Below are 22,149 nucleotides of genomic sequence, written 5' to 3' on the forward strand. Positions count from 1 at the left end.
CTCTGGGACAACTTTAAATGTTCCAACATCCAAATCATGGGGGTGCCAGAAGGAGAAGAGGAAGAGCAAGAAATTGAAAACTTATTTGAAAAAATAATGAAGGAAAACTTCCCCAATCTGGTGAAGGAAATAGAATTCAGGAAGTCCAGGAAGCTCAGAGAGTCCCAAAGAAGTTGGATCCAAGGAAGCATACACCAAGGCACATCATAATTACATTGCCCAAGATTAAAGATAAGGAAAGACTTTTAAAAGCAGCAAGAGAAAAAGAGACAGTTACCTACAAAGGAGATCCCATCAGACTATCAGCTGATATCTCAAGAGAAACCTTACAGGCAAGAAGGGACTGGTAAGAACTATTCAAAGTTATGAGAGGCAAGGATCTACATCCAAGATTATTGTACCCAGCAAAGCTGTCATTTAGAATGGAAGGGCAGATAAAGTGCTTCCCAGATAAGGTCAAGTTAGAGGAGTTCATCATCACCAAACCCTTATTATATGAAATGTTAAAGGGACTTATCTAAGAAAAAGAAGATCAAAACTATGAACAGTAAAATGATAACAAACCCACAACCATCAACAACCCAACCTAAAAAGCAAAAACAAACTAAACAACTAGAACAGGAACAGAATCACAGAAATGGAGATCACATGGAGGGTTACCAAGAGGGAGTGGGGACAATGGAGAAAAAGGTACAGGAAATAAGAAGCATAATTGGTAGATACAAAATAAGACAGGGGGACGTTAAGCATAGTATGGGAAATGGAGAAGCCAAAGAACTTACATGTATGGCCCATGGACATGAACTGAGGGTGGGAGGATAGTGGTGAGGGGGAGTTGTAGGGTAGAGGGGGATAAAGGGGAAAAGTGATGACTGTAATAGCATAATCAAAAAATATACTTGGAAATGAAAAAACATGCAATACATTCTATGAAAAAGTTATCTACTTTATTTTTTAAAAAGATTTTATTTACTTATTTTTAGGGGGGAAGGGAAGGAGGACGAGAGGGAAACATCAATGTGTGGTTGCCTCTCACGTGCCCCCTACTGGGGAACCTGGCCTGCAATTCCAGGTATTTGCCCTGACTGGGAATTGAACTGGTGACCCTTTGATTTGCAGGGCCAGCACTCAATCCACTGAGCCACACTAGCCAGGTCTCACTTTAAACTGACCTCTTTAGAAGGGGAAACTAGAAAGCACTGTCCTTGTGGGACTGTGATCCTATCTCCAAGGCCAAGGACAAGCTGGGCTCCACCCTGTGCTTCCTGCCAGGGGCTGCAGAGGCTTCTCAATCCCCTAGCCCAGAGAGGTCAGCGGGGTCAGGGTTCGGACTGGCTTCCTCCTGTGTCTGCTCTGCAGTTTGGTACAGGGAGAAGATGGATCCACATTTAAACTTCAATTACTTAGGTGGAATTTAGGATGTATATTGTTTTCTTCTTTTCTTTCCCAATAAGCGGTCCAGTAATGCTTGCTGCACTCTGATGGTAAAACAGAGCTCAGAGTTTACATTGGCCTGATAAAGAAATCCTACCCATCCAAGTCAGTTCACAGCATCACCTCGATTCATCTTCACTGGCTGCTGTGATATGTCATAAATAATACGTTTTATCTATAGGCTGTAGTGAAGCTTTCTCTTTTGGGTTAGGACAAAACAGTACACTTTGTTATATTACCAAAGTAGCCTACATTTAAAAGTCTGTATGATCTCTGAGTGCAGTGAATACACTCTGATGATCACAGTACTTACACAAAGCAGACAAGAGGGAGTGCCCCTGTAGTTGGACGCAGTGGCATGTGTAGGATTTCCTTGGATTCATGGCTGAGGCCAAGGCTGGGGTTTCTCCCTCAATTAGCCAGAGCCCTGCACTTAGAACCACTGTATGTCCTTGACTGCCATTCTGCTTCATCTGAAGACTTTCAAATGGCACTGAAGTATCTTTGCAGTGTTAAATAAGGGTAAATTAGTTAGGCATCCCAAAGTGGGAAGTATTTGAGAGCACTGTGGAGATAAGAGTGGTAGAGAACAGTCTGGCATCTACCTAAAGCCATTCCGGAGCCCTCTACATCTCTGCTTTCCACATGTGCATTAATGTGACTTGTTGTTCACAGGACCAGAAGGGTAGTGGGAAGGAAGTTCTAGCATAAGTATCAGCCCAGATATAACAATCATAGATACACATTCAAAATGGTGTATTTTCAAGAAACAGGGCACACCAGCTAGGGTTGTGGGGCTCCCAGCTTGCTCTCATAATTGGTCTTTGAGAAAGAACCAAGGATGTGTATGAGAGGTCGGTCTCATCCCAAGCAGGGTCGTTCACGTGCTTAGAACTTTCCTTACCAGTTTTTCTGGGTCTTTCAGAGATCTCTCTTTTTCCTCCAGAGATTTTTTTATCTTCTTGTTATCCTGTCTTAATTCTTGGACTTCATCCTTCATCAAATTTAATGAAAAAAAGTTTGTAAGAGCCAAAATAATGCTTTGTTTAAAAATTACTCACAAATTTACGATTATTATTAGTTGCTTTCCTTTTACTTTTAGAAGAAACCTCTAATCAGTGTACAGTTTGTGTCCTGATTCGTTACTGATAAGTGAGCCCTCCCCCACTGCAGCACATTTAGTGTCTAACGGATACGTAATGGCAAGTCAGGTATCATTTGTATACTTCACTTAGTGACTCCCCTGTTGGGGTTTAGGTACTTATGAAGTTCTATTCTTATAATACTGTAAAGAAAATCTTTATACTGTTTTTTAACAAAATTTTTAATTGCTGTGGGAAAGATCTTCAAAATGAGATGACTAAACAAAAAGGTTAGGTCATTTTCATGGCTCAATATGTAATACTAAGTTGCTTTCTAAAGAAAGGGGGAGCATAATAGTGTATAATGATACCAACCATACCAGTTTTACCTCCTACCCCAGCCTTGGATACTTGAAAAAAAATTTCCTAGTGGTGTCCAATCAGGAACCTCATAGTGTCTGTAATTTGAATTTGATTACAGAGTTTGAACACAGTTAACAGTGAGTGCTATTTCCACTTCGGTGAGTTGCCTGTCATTTGTATATATTGCACATATTGTACCCACTAGAAACCTAATGTTCTCAACTTGCATGACGCTTTCATAAAATTTTTGTTTATAGTCTACAATAATTTTATGTATAACTTGCACTTTTTGCTAATGACAAATACTGCATCACTCTTTTATAGAATGGATTTAAGCAGCATATGTCAGAAACACATTGATTTCAACACATTGTTTTTAGTACATTCCAATTAAATAGAAATGTCAGCAGTTTCTAGGCCAACAGCTGGGCACGTGTTTACTTAAGGCTTCCTGCATTTACTGAACTGCTTGCTCTGCCGTTTCTATACTGTACGTTGTATTTATAGTACATTGTATTAGTTTTATAGCCCATAACACAAAATTTAGAGTCTAACAACTACTATATACACTAGGGATTTTATCTCTCTGAGTCGACTTCCCACCACACTCAGGTAGTTCCTGCCCAATGGCCTTGAGCTGGCCTCCTCGTCAGACAGCACAAAGTACACTCCTGTGCCCCCGTCTATGGCTCCTTGAACCTGCTTTCTGCTCTGCTAGCTTCCGACAGTCCTAACTCTGGCTCCCAAACCACTTCTGTAGCTGCTTCGGCCTTGGTTCTCAGCCTTGCCTTGTTTTATTCCTCAATTCATGTTTTAGTGACTGTGACTAAGATGTGACATTTCATGTAGTGAAGCACACCTTTCTTTATGTGTTTCTAAAAAGCACTTTGCTCAGTGTCTTGGACTTTTAAAAACATTTCTAGTTACAGTTTACTTCAGTTTTATTTCATATTATACAATGTTACTGTTTTAACCCTGAAGTTTACTTACTTTAATACACTAAAAAAAATGGGGGTGAGAAAAAAGGTAGTATCCTCAAAGCTGATCACGTGGTGCATCATTGTATGAGTTCTGTTCCTATGTGCTGTGTGTCTGGACTTTACATTTCTGCATTGTCAGAAATTTCTGCATTTCACTTTTCAAATCTTGAACAACTTGGTTTATACCACTCATAAACTGTCTTCTCACATGTAAAAGATGTAATTCCTATCCTACCTAATTCAGAACATTTTGAGGATGAAACGAAATGCAAGAGCAATCTTTATACTTTATATAAAGCACCAAAAAATGACAAACAGAACTTTCACAAATTAACTCAAAGCAGAATCTGAACACTTTAGCATTGTGTTGAAATTTATATGAAATGTCCATTTAGTACCAATTTCCAAATATCATCTTGAGTAAATATGTGTTTTGGCTCCAGTAAAGGGAAAAGGATAATAGTCACACAATTAGCAAGTTCTACCAGTGCCATTTTTTTTAAATGCAAGTATATATTTCTCTTTTTAGAATTAACATCATTTCTCTGCATGTAATCCTTCAATGGTTTTCCACCGCATCTAGACTAAAATTCCTGTTTTTCGTCAAGGGCCCCGAGGCATACAAGGTCTCAATCCAACATCCTCCTTCTGACACCCCTTGCTCTCTGCTGCAGCATCCCTGTGTCCTTCTGTCCGCTGCCTTCATTCACCGTGTTTTTCTGAGGGACTCTGCCTGGAAGCCTGTCCTGCCAGATCCTCACGTGGCCCCCTCTCATTTTTAGGACTGCTCAGGGTTACTTGGAGGAGCTCTCTTTAGCCAACCTGACTTTCTTGATTGTTCACATGTTGTCGGCCCCTAGACTGCTCTAGAACGGACGGCCCTGAGATAGGATAGGGGCTTTGTCCTGTATAGCACCTGTTTGTCCTGCTTCTGGGATGGGGCCCAGTAAACCTCTGTTTCAGAGGTTTAGACCCCAGATCAGGGAAGATTCTTCCACTTTTTCTATATCTTTTCGGATTCCACCTAATGATATCTTTTGATTTGTCATCTAAGATCAGCATTGCTTTCTTAGAGTAGTTATTCCAAATTAAAGATACGAGAACCACAAAAATCTGGAAGAGGAGTTGCAATGTCCAGTGAGAAACCAAAGGTAACTTTGATTTGGGATAAGAACGTTTAATGTTAAAATACTTTAATTACAAAATGACATCCTAATTGGGTTATAAGACATTATACCACCAGAATTCTACAGGGAGCTACAATGCATCCATTTTTATTTGTGTCCCAGAATAAAGCAGTATAATAGGATTGTGTACAGTTTCACTTTAAAAGAAGGCCAACATGAAGGGTGTGTAAATGAATGGTGCTCCAGCCATTTGATGGTACTCTGAGCAGTTTTAGAGTCCTGTGTTAGTGCTCCATGCAGTTGCGTGGAAATACACCCTGGAGGACTCTCTCAATGTCAAGCACAGTTTCAGGAGTTTTGTGTCATTACTTCTCTTTATAACAAAACATTACAAAGCAGCCATAAAGGGTGACCTCCTTTTTGTAAAATAAGCATAATGTTTTGTTTATATGCATACAAAAACTGCAGGAAGAATCAACGCCAAAATGTTAATAAAAGTTCTGGATATTCTGAACATAACTGGATGGCTTTTCTTTATTTTCTAAATCTTTTCCATCAAATGGTTATTAATATTGTCATCGAAAAAGAGGGTTTACAATAGCTACTGGAAACAGGAAAGATCTGTTGCTCAAAGATTTTTGCACATAATATTGGCAATTCCTTCTCTCCTCACTCCTCAGGGGGAGGGAGGGGGAGAGAGGGGTTACTTGAGAAAGCACTTTAGCCAGAAAAGCAGGAAAGCTCCTGTGGTCACAACATAAAAGGCTGTGTGAAAAGTTGATTGAGCAATAATCAACAAAATTGAATAAAAGGAAGTTACTGTCTTCATCATGTTACTGATGCTACCATCAGTTATATTAGATATAGTGACAAAGGCAAGGTAGTAGAAAACTTTTTAGTTTATCTGAAATCTATACTAGGTTCTAAGGAATAGCTTTTTGAAATGAGTTAAAAGAAATGTACTCTTTTAGAAGAATAAGGGAGAGCATCATTCCTACATGATTTTGTGTAACCAAATAATCCAGTTCTCCATTGTAGAAAAACTGAAATGTTTTACATGTAAGTAGGTATTTCTTAGTTTCCAGGGTAACATATAAAATTTTCTGAAATAAAGACATTAAAAGCAAACTTTTAATTTGCTTGTACTTTACATTTTAGTGTTATGGCCTTGTTTCTGTGGAAACTTGATAATAGGCAAATGCTGAAATAGAGGTTTCTTCTACCACTTCATTGAATACATTCCAAAAACTTGAAAACAAATTGAAATGAAATTTTTACTATCATGTTGAACATAAAAAAGTAAATTATGCACTCACAAATTCTATTTATTAACTATTCTGATTTAACACTTTATATCATGGTCTTGAGCTTAATCCTTGTTACCTTAACTACTTTCCTACCAGCTTCTCCTAAAGCTCCCCTGACCAGGGCATTCTCACCTTCAATTCAGAGTCACCAGAACAAACTCTTTAAAATATGTCAACTTGTTTACCTGGTAAATTCATGCTATTTCATGACTTCTACTTTTGTTCTTCCTGATTATAATGAATTTATAGACATAGGATTGAGAGGTAGGTGTTGCTTCTGAGTTGTGTAAAGTAATTTTGAATGTAAATAATCAAAACTGGAGTAAGTTAAGATAGGCCTACTTTATGGAAAAATTATAAGATATGATCTGCATTCTAAAGAGTTTTCCCAGCACCACAAGAACTGAATTTGGCGTATCTGTCACCTCCATGTCAGCCTCTTCTGTTCAGTGGCTGTGTTACACAGTCGTTTCAAATTGCTAAGTCTCGTTTTTGTTTTTTTTTCCCCATCAGCAGAAGGAGAATATACATGGGACTTATTTGCAATTAGAAGGGCCCAATGAGATATACATGAAAGTGAGTTATAAATCTTAAAAGAATTATATAAAAGTCCTATTTTGGTTTCTAACACAATTATCTACAGACTGGTTTGTAAAACCACTCAGAGGCATACCACACAGAATCAAGCAGAGCAGGAGTTTTTACAAATAATTACTTGCTTTTTGCCTAAAGGCCCACTTAATTAATTCACATAATTTGTTCAGTTTTTCCAAAATATTTCAATGTTCTGAAAAAAGTGCTTCCCAGTTGCAGAGCCACATCTACAGTCTGGTTGAATCTGTAGGCTTACTTAATCTAACTTTTAATGAGATTAAGAGCTTAACCAAAGTTTAAATAGAATAAGGGCTACAAGACCTCTATGAAACAATGAAATAATCTCTGGCATTTAAATGAAACAAATGGGCAAATGGGGCTTTAACATATTTATGATAGAATGTTTTCTACTCCAAAGAACACAGTCTTCATTAGCCACTTTGCTACCCAGAATTATTTTCATCAAGCATTTCCTTTCTCTCCCTCTCTCCTCCCCATTCTCCTCTCCCCAGCCCCCACTCCCAACATTTGGACTTCAGAACCTTTACCTCAATGTTCTTGAAGTAAACAGGATTCCACTGGCCAGAGGGGAGGTTGGGAGCGAGCCTTGGAGACAAACATTCTTGTGCAGGATCTGGCATCTTAACACCCGAAACGTTCAGTTATAAATTAAATTAAAACCTGAATTTGTTTTTTTTTCTCTTTTGAAACTTTTGACCAACAGTCTCGTGAACCAAAACACCTCTCTTAGAACAGGCAATGTAAAGGGAAGGCTGTTAAGTCCCTGAAGTGAGACTATAGATGTGTTACTGTAAGAATGGAAATTTTGAAGTAATCAGAGCTCTGTGGGTTCTCCTTTGGGCAAACAAACAAACAAACAAACAAACAAAAACTATTCTCTGCAATCCCGTCAGTAACATTGCACATTGTTTAGTTGTTGTATGTGTTCTTTCCCACACTTTTCTTTCCTTCTGTGTTTAAACTGTATTGGAGGGAATAAGGCAGCTTCTATGCAGGAAACTGAAAACAGCTCACTTAACACCATATAGAGTCTCCTCTGTCAGTCTCTATTTTAAATTTAAATAACCCAAACCTTACGTTGTTTGCATGTGAATTGTCCCGTGTATCATATACCTTAACAGGTGGGAACAAAAGCACCACCAAACTCTTACCTGGTTCCTTCACTTAGGTACCACCTGGATAGGTAAGAATGGATAGATAAAAATGGATCTCGAATATTGGGGGCATTAAAGTTTTCATTGAGAAAGGAAGGACATATATCCAAAAGTCTTTATAAAGTCTCATGAGACATTGAATAGAGCTATAAACAGAAATGGCTGAGGGCTGGAGGGTCTCAGACAGATTTGGAAAATGAAAATAGGGGAGAAGGACCTGGGCTTTTAGGTAGTAAAGAGAGGAAGAAACTGGCTAGACACAATGGAGAAAGCATAAGGGGTGGGGAATGGCAGGCATGGCCAGCATTGGTCCCTGGTGTCCAGCCCTGGGAAAGTTGGTCCAGGCAAGAAGGAGCCTGAGGTGGTGTCTCCTTCTTAAGGGACAACAAAGTTAAGAGGTACATGCTGAGAGCTGCCACTGCTTACCTTATCTACTGGCATCTCTAGGTCATTGATGTGCTTGCTGCAGGTGTTCTTGCTTTCTGGTTTCTTGGGAAGCCCACCGGGCGTTTGTTAAAGCAAGCCAGCCAGTTTTGTTAGCAGCTCAGTTTCATTGGGGCTGACAGCTGATTTGTTTGATATAATTCTCATCAAGCTTATTTATACCCTAATTGTTGACTGTTTTTGTAACTAAATGCTCCTCTCTGCTTTCCAGAAAGTGTTAATTTTCACTTGCATCTTGACCACAGCAACCCCTGGGGCCTTGGTCCTTCTATGACAGTGTATCTAAAATGAGATTCAAGGACACGTTATCCTTCCACTTCCTCATCAGCAAAATTGGGACCAAACTCCCAGGTTGGAAATGCAGGCATTCACCGATTTGCATTTCTCATCCCTGTTTCTCCCTTCTATGCCAGGAGTTTCCATATTTTCCTTTTTCTCACAAACGACAGTGCACAATTTTCTCATACACAATTGAGAACCACAAAGTGGGGAAGCACTAGTCTGATTTGACAAAGATGATGATAATGATGGTTGACATTTGGCAGGCATTTACTATGCTCCAGTCTTGTTTCAAGTGTGATATTCATTTAACCATCCAAAAAACCCTCATCCAAAACAACCCTCATTTTTAGATTTTGTATTTATAATGCACAGTGAGAACTTTCCCTACTGTGTCTGATAAATGTTGTCCAGGTTCCATTACCAAGAATGTGTCATCCACAATGCCTGTTGAGTGCTTAAGGCTGGAACAGCATGCTTGGTTTTAAGTGTGTACAGGATGTTATGGCAGGACACAGTAGTAGTGGTGGTCAGACAAATGGAAATGGTCGGAAGACAAAATTATACATGTGAAATAAACTAGGTAATTTAATAAAGTAAAAAAATGTATTGCCGTGAGAGTATATTAGAAGTTATTGAATCCACAGGTATAGGAGTGATTGCTTTGAGAAACTATAGGATGGGGCAAAGTAGGTTTACAGTTGTGAGTACATGAAATGGAGTTTATTTTTATATTATTATTTATTAATTATTGTTTTATTTTCCATACAAACAACTGTAAACCTACATTCGCCCACCCCTGTATAATTAGCATACATCAAATTGTGCTCAGTTCACTGAAGCTCTTTTATTTAAAAAAATTTCTTTTCTCTCTCTGTTTTATTTTGGACAGTTCCTATTGCTATGTGCTCAAGTTCACCAATCTTTCATTCTTCTCAGCAATACCTAATCTGCCATAAGTCCTGATCTGTGTATTATTTATCTTGGAGAGTGTAGTTTGTATGTCTGAGGAAGTTCCATTGTTTAAATCTTCCTTGTCTCTAACTTACCTTTGTGAACATATGTTAAATAGTTGTAATAACTTTTAATGTTTTTGTTTGTTAATTTTAGCATTTGTGTCTGTTCTGAGTCCGTTTTGATTGATTACTCTCATTTTGGCTAGTGTTTTCTGGCCTCTTTGCGTGCTCAGTAATTCTTCCTCGATTGCCAGACATTATGCCATTTACCTTGTTTGGCATTGGGTATTTTTGTATTCCTCCGACTGTTGCATTGTGTGCGTGTGCTGCACTTTATTTACCCACTTCACTCTTGGTGGACATTTGGGTAGTTTTCAATTTTTGGCAATTGTTAGGAGTGTTCATTGCCTTTTTTTTTTTTGCCTTTTATTTATTTATTTTTTAAATTTAATTTTAATCATTGTTCAAATACAGTTTTCTCCTTTTTACTCCCAGTCCAACCCCCCCCACCCCTCCCCACTTCCCTCCCATTACCACCCTCCCCCTAGTTTTTGACCATGTGTCCTTTAAGTTTGTTCCCGTGAACCCTTCCCAATGTCCCCTGAAATTCCCTCTACTCTCCTCTGTGGTCACTGTCAGCCTGTCCTCTATTTCAGTGTCTTTGGTTATATTTTGCTTGCTTCTTTGTTTTGTTGTTTAGGTTCCTGTTAAAGGGGAGATCATATGGTATTTGTCTTTCACTGCCTGGCTTGTTTCATTTAGCATAATGTTTTCCGGCTCCATCCACGCTATCCTAAGAACACTAAACACCAATCCAAAAGAACCTGTGCATCCCAATGTTCATAGCAGCACAATTTACAATAGCTAGATGCTGGAAGCAACCAAGATGCCCATCAGTAAATGAATGGATCAAAAAACTATGGTACATTTACACAATGGAATTCTGTGCAGCAGAAAGAAAGAAGGAGCTCCTACCCTTTGCAATTGTTAAGAGTCTTGATGGTGATTATTCTAGTACATGTGCTTTGGTGAACAAATGTGTGTGGATTTTTGTTCGGTACATGTACTGAGGAATGTAATTGCTAGGTTATAGGGTATTTATATATTCAGCCTTGGTATACACTACTGTTTTACAAAGTAGTTTTCTAATTTATATTCCTTCAGGTGTGTATGAGAATTCTGCTTGCTCTTACCTCACCAACCCTTGGTATTTTCCCCTTATATTTAGAACCATGTTTTAATGTGCATTTCTCTGATAACTGATGCAGTTGAGCATATTTTCATAATTATTTTTCCATTTGGATATGTCTTTGGTTATCTGTCTTGTTCTTACTGATTCCTAGGTTTTCTTTATGTATTCTAGATATGAATCCTTTTTTTGATATATCTATAGGAAATGTCTTCTCCTGTTCTATTACTTTTTTACTCCTTTAATTTACTCTTCTCTTTTGAAGAACATAGCTCATAATAATAACATTGTCTAGTTAATTTTTCATATCCTTAAAATGGTTAGTGCTTTTTGTGTTCTGTTTAATAAATTTTTGCCTACTTTAGGGCATAGAGATGTTTTCTCTAGTATTTTGAATTTGTCATTTCTTTGTTTCTTCTCTCTGGTTGTTAAGGTCACCTCTTTGTCTTTGGTGTATATTTCACTTTATTCTACTTGAAATTCATATCTTTCTTAAAACCTGAAAAAATTTCAACCACTTCTAATTATAGCTGTTCCTCATTTTTCTTACTCTCTCTCTCCTGTATCTCTGATAAATCTTTCTGTTAGAATATTTTCTCCATGTCTCTGAAATTTTTTGGTCCTATTTTCTATTACTTTGTTTCTCAGCACTGTTTTCTGAGTAATTTCTTTAGTTCTTACTTCTGGTTTCTTAATTACCTCCTTAGCTGTGTGATTTTTTGTTTAACCCCACACTAAGTTCCTGTTTTTAGTTATAGTTTTCATTTCTAGTAGTTCCATTTGGTTTCCTTTCCTATGTTCCTGGTTAGTTTGAATAGTCTCTTTTCTGTTATTTATTCAACTTTCAATACCCATCTCATTTTTAAGCATATGCTTACTTAATTTATCCCACCTCTGCTAAATAGCTATACACCTGAGGTTTTGTTCTGTACTTTGCTTAACTGCTAATTATTTCTCATATTAGCTTGCCTAATTGTGATTTCTGATTTTGATAGTCAGCCTTGACTAAACCCTCAATATTACTAGCAATTCTCTTCCATTTCCTTTATCAACTTTCTTTCCCGTTCTTTGTAGTGTTTTTTTTCACGTATTTACATTCTTCATAAAGCCTTCACATGTCTTCTGTCATACAAAAAACAAAGCAAAACCAAACAAAGAAACCCTACCTTTCTCCTTTGATTCCATTTATCTTACATTCATCTTAAAAATGTTTATTGCACATCTGTGGTAGGTGCTGAAGATTCAGGGAAGCACACGATAAACATATTCCTTCTCCTCCAGTGTACTTGAAATCTGGAGTGAAATTTGGAGATTTAAAAAACATACAGTTATGTGCTGCACAGTGATGTTTTAGTCAATGACAGACCACATATACATACATGGTGGTCCCATAGGATTATAATGGAGCTGAAGCATTCCTGTTGTGTAGTGACATCATAGCCAAAGAAATGGCATAGCGCAGTGCCATTGCTCATGTGTCTGTGGTGGTGATGGTGTAAACAAATCTGATGTGCTGCCAATTGTATTAAAGGGTAGCAATGCAATTATGTACTGTACATAATACTTGATAAGGAGAGTAAACAATTGTGTTACTGGGTTATGTATTTACTATTCTAAACTTCCAGCCTAATGAGCTAAGTTGCAGCAGATAGTTTCAATAAAAATAAAGAGAATGAATGCCAACCCCCATTATCAGCTAATATCCCTCAATGTTAGAGTTTAAAGTTAATTAAAAGTAAAAATGCTTGGAAATTGAACATGGCATTAAAAATATGTCCAAAATTTCCACTTTAGAGACATTCAAGTTTGTCTAAAACTTTATACAATAGTGCCTACCCTCACACCTCACCCTGTGGTTTGCCAAACGTAATAGTTCTTTGGGTACTATTGTTTTAGAGGGTCCTCTTTCTACTTATAAAAAAAAGTTGCCTGTAAAACAGTGTGCCATGTTAGTTAGGCTGCCAGAAGCCTCATACATCTTGTGTTAACTGTATCTCTTGATTACACCATTTTCTTTTATGCTTGATTTAACCTTGTACTTTTGTACAGTAGCATGCTGTACAGGTTTGCAGACTAGGAGCAATAAGCTATCCCTTTTAGCCTAGTTGTGTACTGGGCTATATCACCTAGGTTTACATAAGTGCACTCTGTGATGTTTGTACAACTGTAGAATCACCTAACAATGCATTTCGAAGAATGTATTCCCATTGGGCAGTAGATACGATCAGTTAGGGTTGTGACAAAGTCCGTCAGATGGTGGAATACCAGGGGCAGTATTATAGTGGAAAGTCAACAGGACAACCGTTCATTTAGTACCAGCAGTTTTCTAGTAATATTTAGGGTAAGCATTAAGAGGAGTCTAGATCTCAAGAGGATCTTAAGAGGATAAGGAATTAATCACTTCTAGTTAGGAGATCAGGAACTATTATGTTTGGCAAGCCACAGGGTGAGGTGTGAGGGTAGGCACTATTGTATAAAGTTTTAGACAAATTTGAATGTCTCTAAAGTGGAAGTTTTGGACATATTTTTAATGCCATGTTCAATTTCCAGGCATTTTTACTTTTATTAGCTTTAAACTCTAACATTGAAGGGTATTAATTGATAATGGGGGTTGGCACTCATTCTCTTTATTTTTTATTGAAACTATATGCTGCAACTTAGCTCCATTAAGCTGAGTATATATTCATATACAAATACACATGTATACACACACATATATAATGTTTAGGTGATTGTAGTTTTTTCAGAATGACTTGAAGAGGTATGGGTGTGAGAAGGCTGAGGAATAAAAGCATGACTACTTGAACATCCTCTCAAAGGGTATTAGAAATTGGACTCCTTAGAACTGAGAGTTGTAGGCAGATTTACCTACCCACCACCCACCCACCCAAACTGACCAGCATTCATTAGGATCTGCCTGTGCTAGGCATTGTGCTGTATCCTGAGGTTGTAAACATTATTAAGACCCTCTCTCTGGGAATAACCAAGGTTGTCAGTTCATTTTTAGCACTAGTGTTTTATAAATTGTTGGGCAAACAGTGACCATAGTTTTCACATAGAAATTGTATTAGAGGTAATCAGTTTGAAAAAGCCTTTAAAAATGATATATGTGGGTTGCAACAATTTTTAAAAAATTATATTTCCATTAAAGGATAACTACATATTTAAGAATTTTATATTTTTATTCTTTAGCTTATTGGTTTTGATGTTATAATTTGAGTTAAATATCCAAGACAGTGAATACAGTGTGTACATTTTATTCGATTTTAAGAACTAGTTTAAACACATTTTTACTTGTTGACAATCATGATATTTTTATTGCAGATCTCATTTTAGAGAGCACTGATATCTATATGCTGAGTCAAATGAGGCAAAAAGAAAATATTTTTTTATATTATCCCTCATAAAAGAGTTGATTATATTTGAACTATAGGATATTGTTATTAACAACAGTATTACTAATAATGTCTTATATTAGTGCTAGAGTGTACAAAACATTCAGCATTCTTTCTTATTTAATTTTCGTAACAGTCTGATTAGGCTGAATGTAATTTATTTCCATTTAAATAGAGAAGAAGGTTAGAAAAATTGTGGCGTACTCTGTATCATATGGATAGGAATTGAATATACTACCATTATTGATGTTTCAACATATATTTAGACTGTAGTTTATATTTTTATTTTGTAGATGAACTGTTACCTGCAAGATCAGGATGTACTATAGAAGATCATATAATTGCGGGAAATGTAGAGGAATTTCGTAAAGATTTTATTTCAAGAGTATGGCTGACATACAGGGAAGAATTTCCTCAAATAGAAGGCTCAACTTTGACAACAGACTGTGGTTGGGGCTGCACATTACGAACTGGCCAGATGCTGCTGGCTCAAGGACTCATACTGCACTTTCTTGGTAGAGGTAAATCAAATCTCTGTTTTTTTGTTTTTTTTTAAATATGAACTCTAGCTTGCAAACTGCATAAAATTCTCTGAGATTAATTTCTTGACTCCCTAATGTCTTCTAAAGTTGAAAGTAACCTAACATATTACATCTTTATTGAATTGAGCCAGTTATGACTTAAACTTTCATGATTCTCCTTTTAAAAATATAGGTTAAACATACCCATTATTCTTGGCTGCCACCATGAATTAAGTTCAAGTTTTGGTAGCCCCCCCTTTTTTGTGGTTATTATTTATTTCTTTTTGCTTGAACTCTCTGGGTTATATCTCCAATTCAGTAAATCCTGGGCAGGTCAATAGCAGTGACTTTGAGCGGATAGTTAATATTGTTACATTATTTAAATCGTAACACATTTTACACTGGTTTCTTTATTTTCTCTCTATATATTAATAATGCTTTAAAGTTATTTTTCTTTATAAATATGATTGTAATCAGTTTAATCGATTATGCATGTTCTTAATAAGATCATCATACTTAGTCCTTTAACTCTCAAAAATGTCATTGATATCCAATTTAACTTACATATATCATTTTTTTCTGGTGTGCTACTTTCCTCACCATTTCTATTAGTCAGTTTTTTTTATAATGTGTACATTTGTAGGAGAATTTTAGTTTACTATTTCAGGCTATCATGTCTGGTTACCAAGTGCTATTATTTTTTGTGTGTGTGTTTCTGAATGTATGGCAAATATTTAGTAACCTTTCTATTGGGATTATTGATAAGATCATATAGAAGATGTTTATTCAAGAGTGGTGTGGATGATGCAAGGAAGAGGAATTTTTAAACTCTGGGATGATTGATTTGTAGTCGTGTGCAGTTAGGGGCAAGAATTGGAATATACCATATTATGTTGTGCATAATGCACACACATATTTTGTGTACATTATACACAGGATTATTATGCCCATTATTATACCCATGTTATGTAACCATTATACCCATGTATAATGTGCATCCTTATTTTTCCCTCAAAAATTTGGGCAAAAAAGTGCTAGTTATGCACTGCCAAATATGGGGTATTTCATAGTCCTGACTAGGTCTCTGAATCTGACTCATTATGTTAACTTAAAATTACATGTATGTGTGGGGACTGTCTTGTTATTTAAAACACTGAGCTTGTGGAAACAGTTAACTTTTTTGAGATCTTTGGTCTTTAATGATTTCATTTATTATAACTTTTCATTTACTAGATAATTGATATTATGCTTTAAACAATGATTATTATTCTGAAAGGATTATATGAGAAAAGAACATTTTGAAAAAATTTTTTAAATTTCCATGGTCAGACTTCTATTTTAACATATAATCAAAACAATATCTGCTTTTTGAAGTTAGTCTCTCATGAATACTTTGTATGTTAGTGAATATGTTTATTGTGCCTTTTGGGCGGTCAAGACTGGCTGTCTGATCAGTAGTACTGGTAGTGGAACACAAAAGTCTGTCTTCCATCTCAGAGCTGTCATAGAAAAGAAAAAAAAAATTCTACAATTGTCTATGTGGACCTGGGTTTGCTGTTTTTCTCTCTTTTTGTTTTTTGGTTTTTAATTTGGTGACTTTTTAATGTTCTTATATAATATATTCCCATTTTAGAAATTATAGAAACTATAGAAGAGTCCAGAGAATAATATTACTACTCAAAAGTAAACATTATTGATATGTTGACATACTTTTTCTTCTCATATCTTTATTTGCTTTTTAAAATAGCTTTATTGAGATAGAATCTATATATCATAAACTCATCCATTAGTGAACAATTCAGTGGTTTTTAGTGTATTTACAAAGTTCTGCAGCCATCACCATAATCTAATTTTAGAACATTTTCATGATTCCCCAAAGAAGCCTCATACCCATTAGTAATTATTCTCAATACACTCCTCTTCCATATCCAGTTATTAATCTCCTTTCTGACTCGACACATTTCCCTCTTTCTGAGTGTACTCTTTTAGTTTAGTAACCCACATGAGTTTAAAAGCTACATACTTATTTTAGTAGAATTATTGAAGTCTAACTGTTTAAAAGATCTGAACACCTTGCTTTGGAACTACTATAGCTTGGACCTGGCCTGATGCTTTGAACATTGAAAATTCAGACTCTGAATCATGGACTTCCCACACTGTAAAAAAATTTACTGCATCATTTGAAGCACCGCTGTCAGGGGAAAGAGAACTCAAAACTCCAACAGTTTCTCTGAAGGAAACAATTGGGAGGTACCCTGATGATCATGAAATACGAGATGAAATTTATCACAGGAAAATCATCTCTTGGTTTGGTGATTCTCCCTTGGCTCTCTTTGGCTTACATCAACTAATAGAATATGGGAAGAAGTCCGGGAAAAAAGCTGGAGATTGGTATGGACCAGCTGTGGTTGCTCACATTTTAAGGTAAAATGTTTTACAATCTTTCATCTTATGGCCGAGGTCCTGAGACTCAGACATACTTATTTTTGCAGCATATATACATAATTGGAACTTTTAAAATCTAACTGTATGAGAATATTCATACTGGACATTTATTTGCAACATTCGTAACTCTGGTTTCATGTAATTCATCTACTGACAAAGTTTGCTTCTTTTGCTCACAGATATAGATGTCTAAGGCCTCTTTCTAACCAGGTTTTCTTTAGACTACCTTATTGAATTGTTCTTAAAACTAACAACTCTTTCAACTTTCAAATATGCATAATATTACAGTTTTTTAAAAAGGTGCTATACCCTGGGGGCTGTAATGTACTAATAGCGTAATGAAATGTCAAGAACTAAAAGTGATGTTTTCAGCATTTCTTTGCATACATCAAATTCTTGTGAATTGTAAATATATGGCAGTATTAATATTATATTATCATGTTAGTAAAAGTAAAGAGTCTGCAACATTCAGAATAGCTAGAAAAAAGTTAGAGTGAGATTTCATTTTTGTGTAGCACCATTTGGATACTATTTAAGTTTTTAAAAAAATTGTCTTATTTGTTATATATCCCTTTATTATTATAAACTGAATCATTAATATGTCTTCAAATATAGTATGGTAAATTTATTCTATTGAGAATCATATACTGGTAGTTTGAAATTATTACCAAATTTTTTCATACTATATTAAATTGCTTTTATATTTTATAGTCCAGATACTTACAATTGAAAAAGTATTTGCATAATGTTATTAAATGTATTGTTAATAATAATGCCAAGTTCAGCTTGGTATGACATTTATAGAAGCATATGATAAAGACATGGTTTTGTACTCTTCAAGATTATGTTCTATACCCCACAGATGAGAAAACTTTTTCTGTAAAAGGCCTTATAACGGCTTTATTGCCTGTTTTTTAAAAATGTTTTCTTTCTTGCTTGCTTTCTTTTTAAAAGCAAGCCTTTAAACTGTAAAAATGGTTCTTACCAAAAAAACAGGCCACAGGTCATACTTGGCCTGTGAGCCATAGGTTGTTGATTCTTCTTCTGTACTAACACATACAAACATGCATAATAAAGTGTAGGTTAAAAAAGTATAAAGATACAGTTAAATAAAAATATTTCCACAATTTGTGTAATTTCCTCTTACAAGATATTGTGATTTTTTCATATCATTTGAGAACATTATACTCACGTAGAAATATTTTTTAATTTGCAGTTTTACTTACAGAATTCTAAGACAGATATTTGAACAAATGAAAAAAAATGTCATGTTATTGTTTCAAGAAAAGAACAGACTTTCTTAACTAAGTGTACCAGAGGACAGTTAAAAAGCAACTCACTGCTAGTCAGTAATTAAGTTAATATGAAGCAAACCTTGAAAAACATTGTAATATCATTGGTTAGCAAATGTTTAGTATAGCCAAGCAAGTGGTGAAAGAAATTGGGGGTGGGGTGGGGGTAGGACAGGGATTAGTTTTATACCCAATATTTTTATGTACTTTGTAATTTATATTTTAATGTTCTTTAGGTAATTTAGTATAATATTCAACTTTGAAAAAATTGACCTGATTTTTTATACCATTTAGATGATAGTTTTGAATGCAGACACTATAGGTTAAGTGGGAATGTCAGGAAAATGATGGCTTTCTTTCCTCTTAAGTTAAATCTTTAGTTACCAACTGGAAATAACTGTTAGGGTTTTAAAGGATGATGCTTGTTATTTCTTAGAAAAGCAGTTGAAGAAGCCAGACACCCTGATTTACAAGGAATAACTATTTATGTTGCACAAGATTGTACAGGTAAGGAATGTATATAATTTTAACTTTCCTATGTTTGGTTAGACTTTCATATGTGTTTAGCTTGTTCCAATTATATTCTAAATGATTATGAAGGTAGGGACCATGTTATATTTTTGTTCCCATATAACACCCTACATGTAACAGGCACTTATTAAATATTTCTTAATACACTATGAATTCTTAGTTCCAATATTCAAATAAACGCTTAAATAAAATTCCAACATTTAAAATGACTACTTTTTAAAAAGAATTTATTTACTTATTTTTGAGAGAAGGGAAGGGAAGGGAAGGGAGGGAGAAAGAGAGGGAGAGAAACATCATTGATTCGTTCTCATACACCCTCAACTGGGGACCTGGCCCACAACCCAGGCATGTGCCCTGACTGGGAATCGATCTGGTGATCTTTTGGCTTGCAGGCTGGTACTCAATCCATTGAGCCACACCAGCCAGGGCTAAAATGACTATTTAAAAAAGCTAGACAAGAAAATTTAACACAGGTATGTCCTTGGGCTGCTGGTGTGCCTGGTACTATTTCATTGGTGGATATTTTTTAAGGACGGAAAGTTCTTCACTTGAATGTGTTTCTTTCTCAGTAGTGCTTCAGTACACCCTCTGATGATGATGCAGCTCTTGTTTAGAACTTTGCCTTGTTTTACTGTTGTGGGTACTCTGTTTAATGACCAATGTCTATAGTAATGTGAAACTTTGTTGGGCTAAATAGACCTTGATTTCTTAATAAAATAAAGGCACTTAGTAAAAGTGCCTTTAAATAAGCCATCTCATGTTGTTAAATTTATTTATTTTTTATACAAATGCCACTAACAGGATAAAATATGATAATGTCTTGGGGAAGTTAAATATACTTCAGTCATACTTAACATGAAGATATTTACAAAATGCTTTATTTTGTAATAAATGGAAAAATGGTAATCAAATACACATGCATTTTGTTTGGTCTTTTGTTAAGGTTAATTGGTTTTTAAAGAAAGGCTGATAGTCATATGAGAAAGAAAATTATAAATTTTCAGATGACTTGATTTTTGCAGGTCCTTTATTTGTTTTTCAGGTAGGCAGTCTTGCAAATAAAATTTGATTTGTAAAGAGTGCTAATTAGGTCAAAGGATGTGCTTAAACAATTAACCATTAAATAAATCTATGAATTTGGCTTTTGTGCTTTTATTGCTAACAATCAACCTTGGTCTTTAAATGTTACATATTGTTAATTAAACAACACAAAGTTCCTCATTAAATAAGTGGTTTGTTTAATGAAGTGTTTCTTAAAATCTTTAACACTGATGTTTAAGAATCATAAAGGAAGAAATTATATTAGTGTAGTGTATTTTGATAAATTGTAGGGTTAGGAATTAGGTGAAGCCAGATTTTATCAATAATCCCCCCCCTTCATTAGTATTTTTAAAATTTCCATTTTCTGTTCATTTCCTTTTCTTATTCTATATTCTCTTCCTTTGTAATTGCATCTCTTTCCATGGCTTTAAGTAATTAGGGCTCTACACTCAACACTAGGATTTTTGAAACTACATTTTCAGGGCTGCTTGTGCTAATGTGAGGTAACTTGTATTTTTCTTCTGCCCCTCAAATATCTCCTAAGTGTTTTAGAAACACTTCAAATTCAGCATGTTTGAAACTAAACTTATTATTTCTCTCTACCCCACTCCTTTCTTTCTTTCTATTTTTTTCTTCACTAACAGTATCATGCCCACATGCATGCACTTATGTATTCTTGACTCTCCTCATGGCGTTTACCTAGCCAGTCAGCCAAAGCTTACCAAATGTACTTCAAAAAACGCTTCTGAAATCTGTTCTCTCTTCTCTACTCTCATTGATTTAAATCAGACTCTATCTGAAAGTTGGAGTCTCACTTGATTTCCCTGTCTGCCTCTTCTCTTTTTGATCTTTCTGATCTACAGAAATTGATCATGTTCCTTAATTTTAAAAACCTATGATTGGTCATTAACTCTAGTTAATTTAGCATATAAAGCACACAAAGTCCTTTCTAATTTGTCCCAACCTGGATTTCTAGTATCACCTCCCAACACTGTCTTCCATATTGATACAGCAAAGCACTATCAACAACCTTCAGGCCGTTCTTTGGACATACTGTTACGTTTTTTCATGCCTTTGCACATATTGTCTCTGCTTAGAACGTGCCTTATTAAAATGCCTTTTGTTTTGGAACACAAAGTTTACACCTTAGGTAAAGCCTTTCTCTTCTCCCATTTGGAAGAATTAGTTTATTTTTCTGTGCTTTGTGACGTTTTGGAAATATCTCTATGAAATGATGCATTTGAAATCACTTGTAATGTCACCTTATGATTACCTGTTTCTTGCCGTAGATCAATGATTGTTAAGGTAGCACAGATAGGGGAAAGGCATCAGAATCATTTGTTTGGGAATCACTGCTATAGTGAACCTGTTATGGAATTGGACTGTTTCATAGAGGAAAAACACCAAAACCATTGATTCAAACACTCTGAAATCTGGCCCTCCGACCCCCCAGCATAGAACCTCAGTAAATGTGTGTTGAATGAAGATGAAGGATAAGAGGCATTTGTTAAGGGAGAAATTGTTGTGGATGACTATAGAAATGTCATTACTTTGTATTACTTGTGACAGTATTTATTTCTGGAGGAAGTAGACCTCTCTGAAGGGAAACTTTATTTGATTGAAATGTGTATTCATTCAGAAAAGTCAAAGATAAAACATGGTTGTATGTACATTGCTTTAGAAAAGAGACAGAATTTAAAGGTCTGTAATCAAAAGCCATTACTGTGTAGTTTGGAGAAAGTGAGGTCATAGAATTGAAACAAAGAGAAAGAACTATTGTGGTATCTTTGTAGCTTTGGTTTAGGCCAGTGATTTTCAACCAGACTTCCAAAGGATTTTTAAAACATGCAATATCTGACTATTTAGTCAGAGGCACTGACCTCTTTTCCCTTAGATTGTCAAATAAAAAAAGCAACAACAGCCAACATAATAACAATAGCCGTCCAGTGTCAGTAAATCAAAATTATACTTGTTTTTTTTTGCAGATTGGCAAA

General features: G+C 35.6%; 1 protein-coding gene across 1 annotated transcript in view; it reads left to right on the forward strand.

Annotated features, from left to right (window-relative positions):
- Window positions 1-22,149, forward strand: part of ATG4C (autophagy related 4C cysteine peptidase) — an 80,355-nt gene that overhangs the window by 35,211 nt on the left and 22,995 nt on the right. The window contains 4 exon segments of the mRNA XM_036026212.1: window positions 6,864-6,869; window positions 14,619-14,846; window positions 16,940-17,270; window positions 19,020-19,090. Coding sequence (XP_035882105.1) covers window positions 6,864-6,869; window positions 14,619-14,846; window positions 16,940-17,270; window positions 19,020-19,090 — 636 coding nt within the window.

The sequence above is a fragment of the Phyllostomus discolor genome, chromosome 5 (genome assembly GCF_004126475.2).
Source record: "Phyllostomus discolor isolate MPI-MPIP mPhyDis1 chromosome 5, mPhyDis1.pri.v3, whole genome shotgun sequence".
Classification (NCBI taxonomy): domain Eukaryota; kingdom Metazoa; phylum Chordata; class Mammalia; order Chiroptera; family Phyllostomidae; genus Phyllostomus; species Phyllostomus discolor.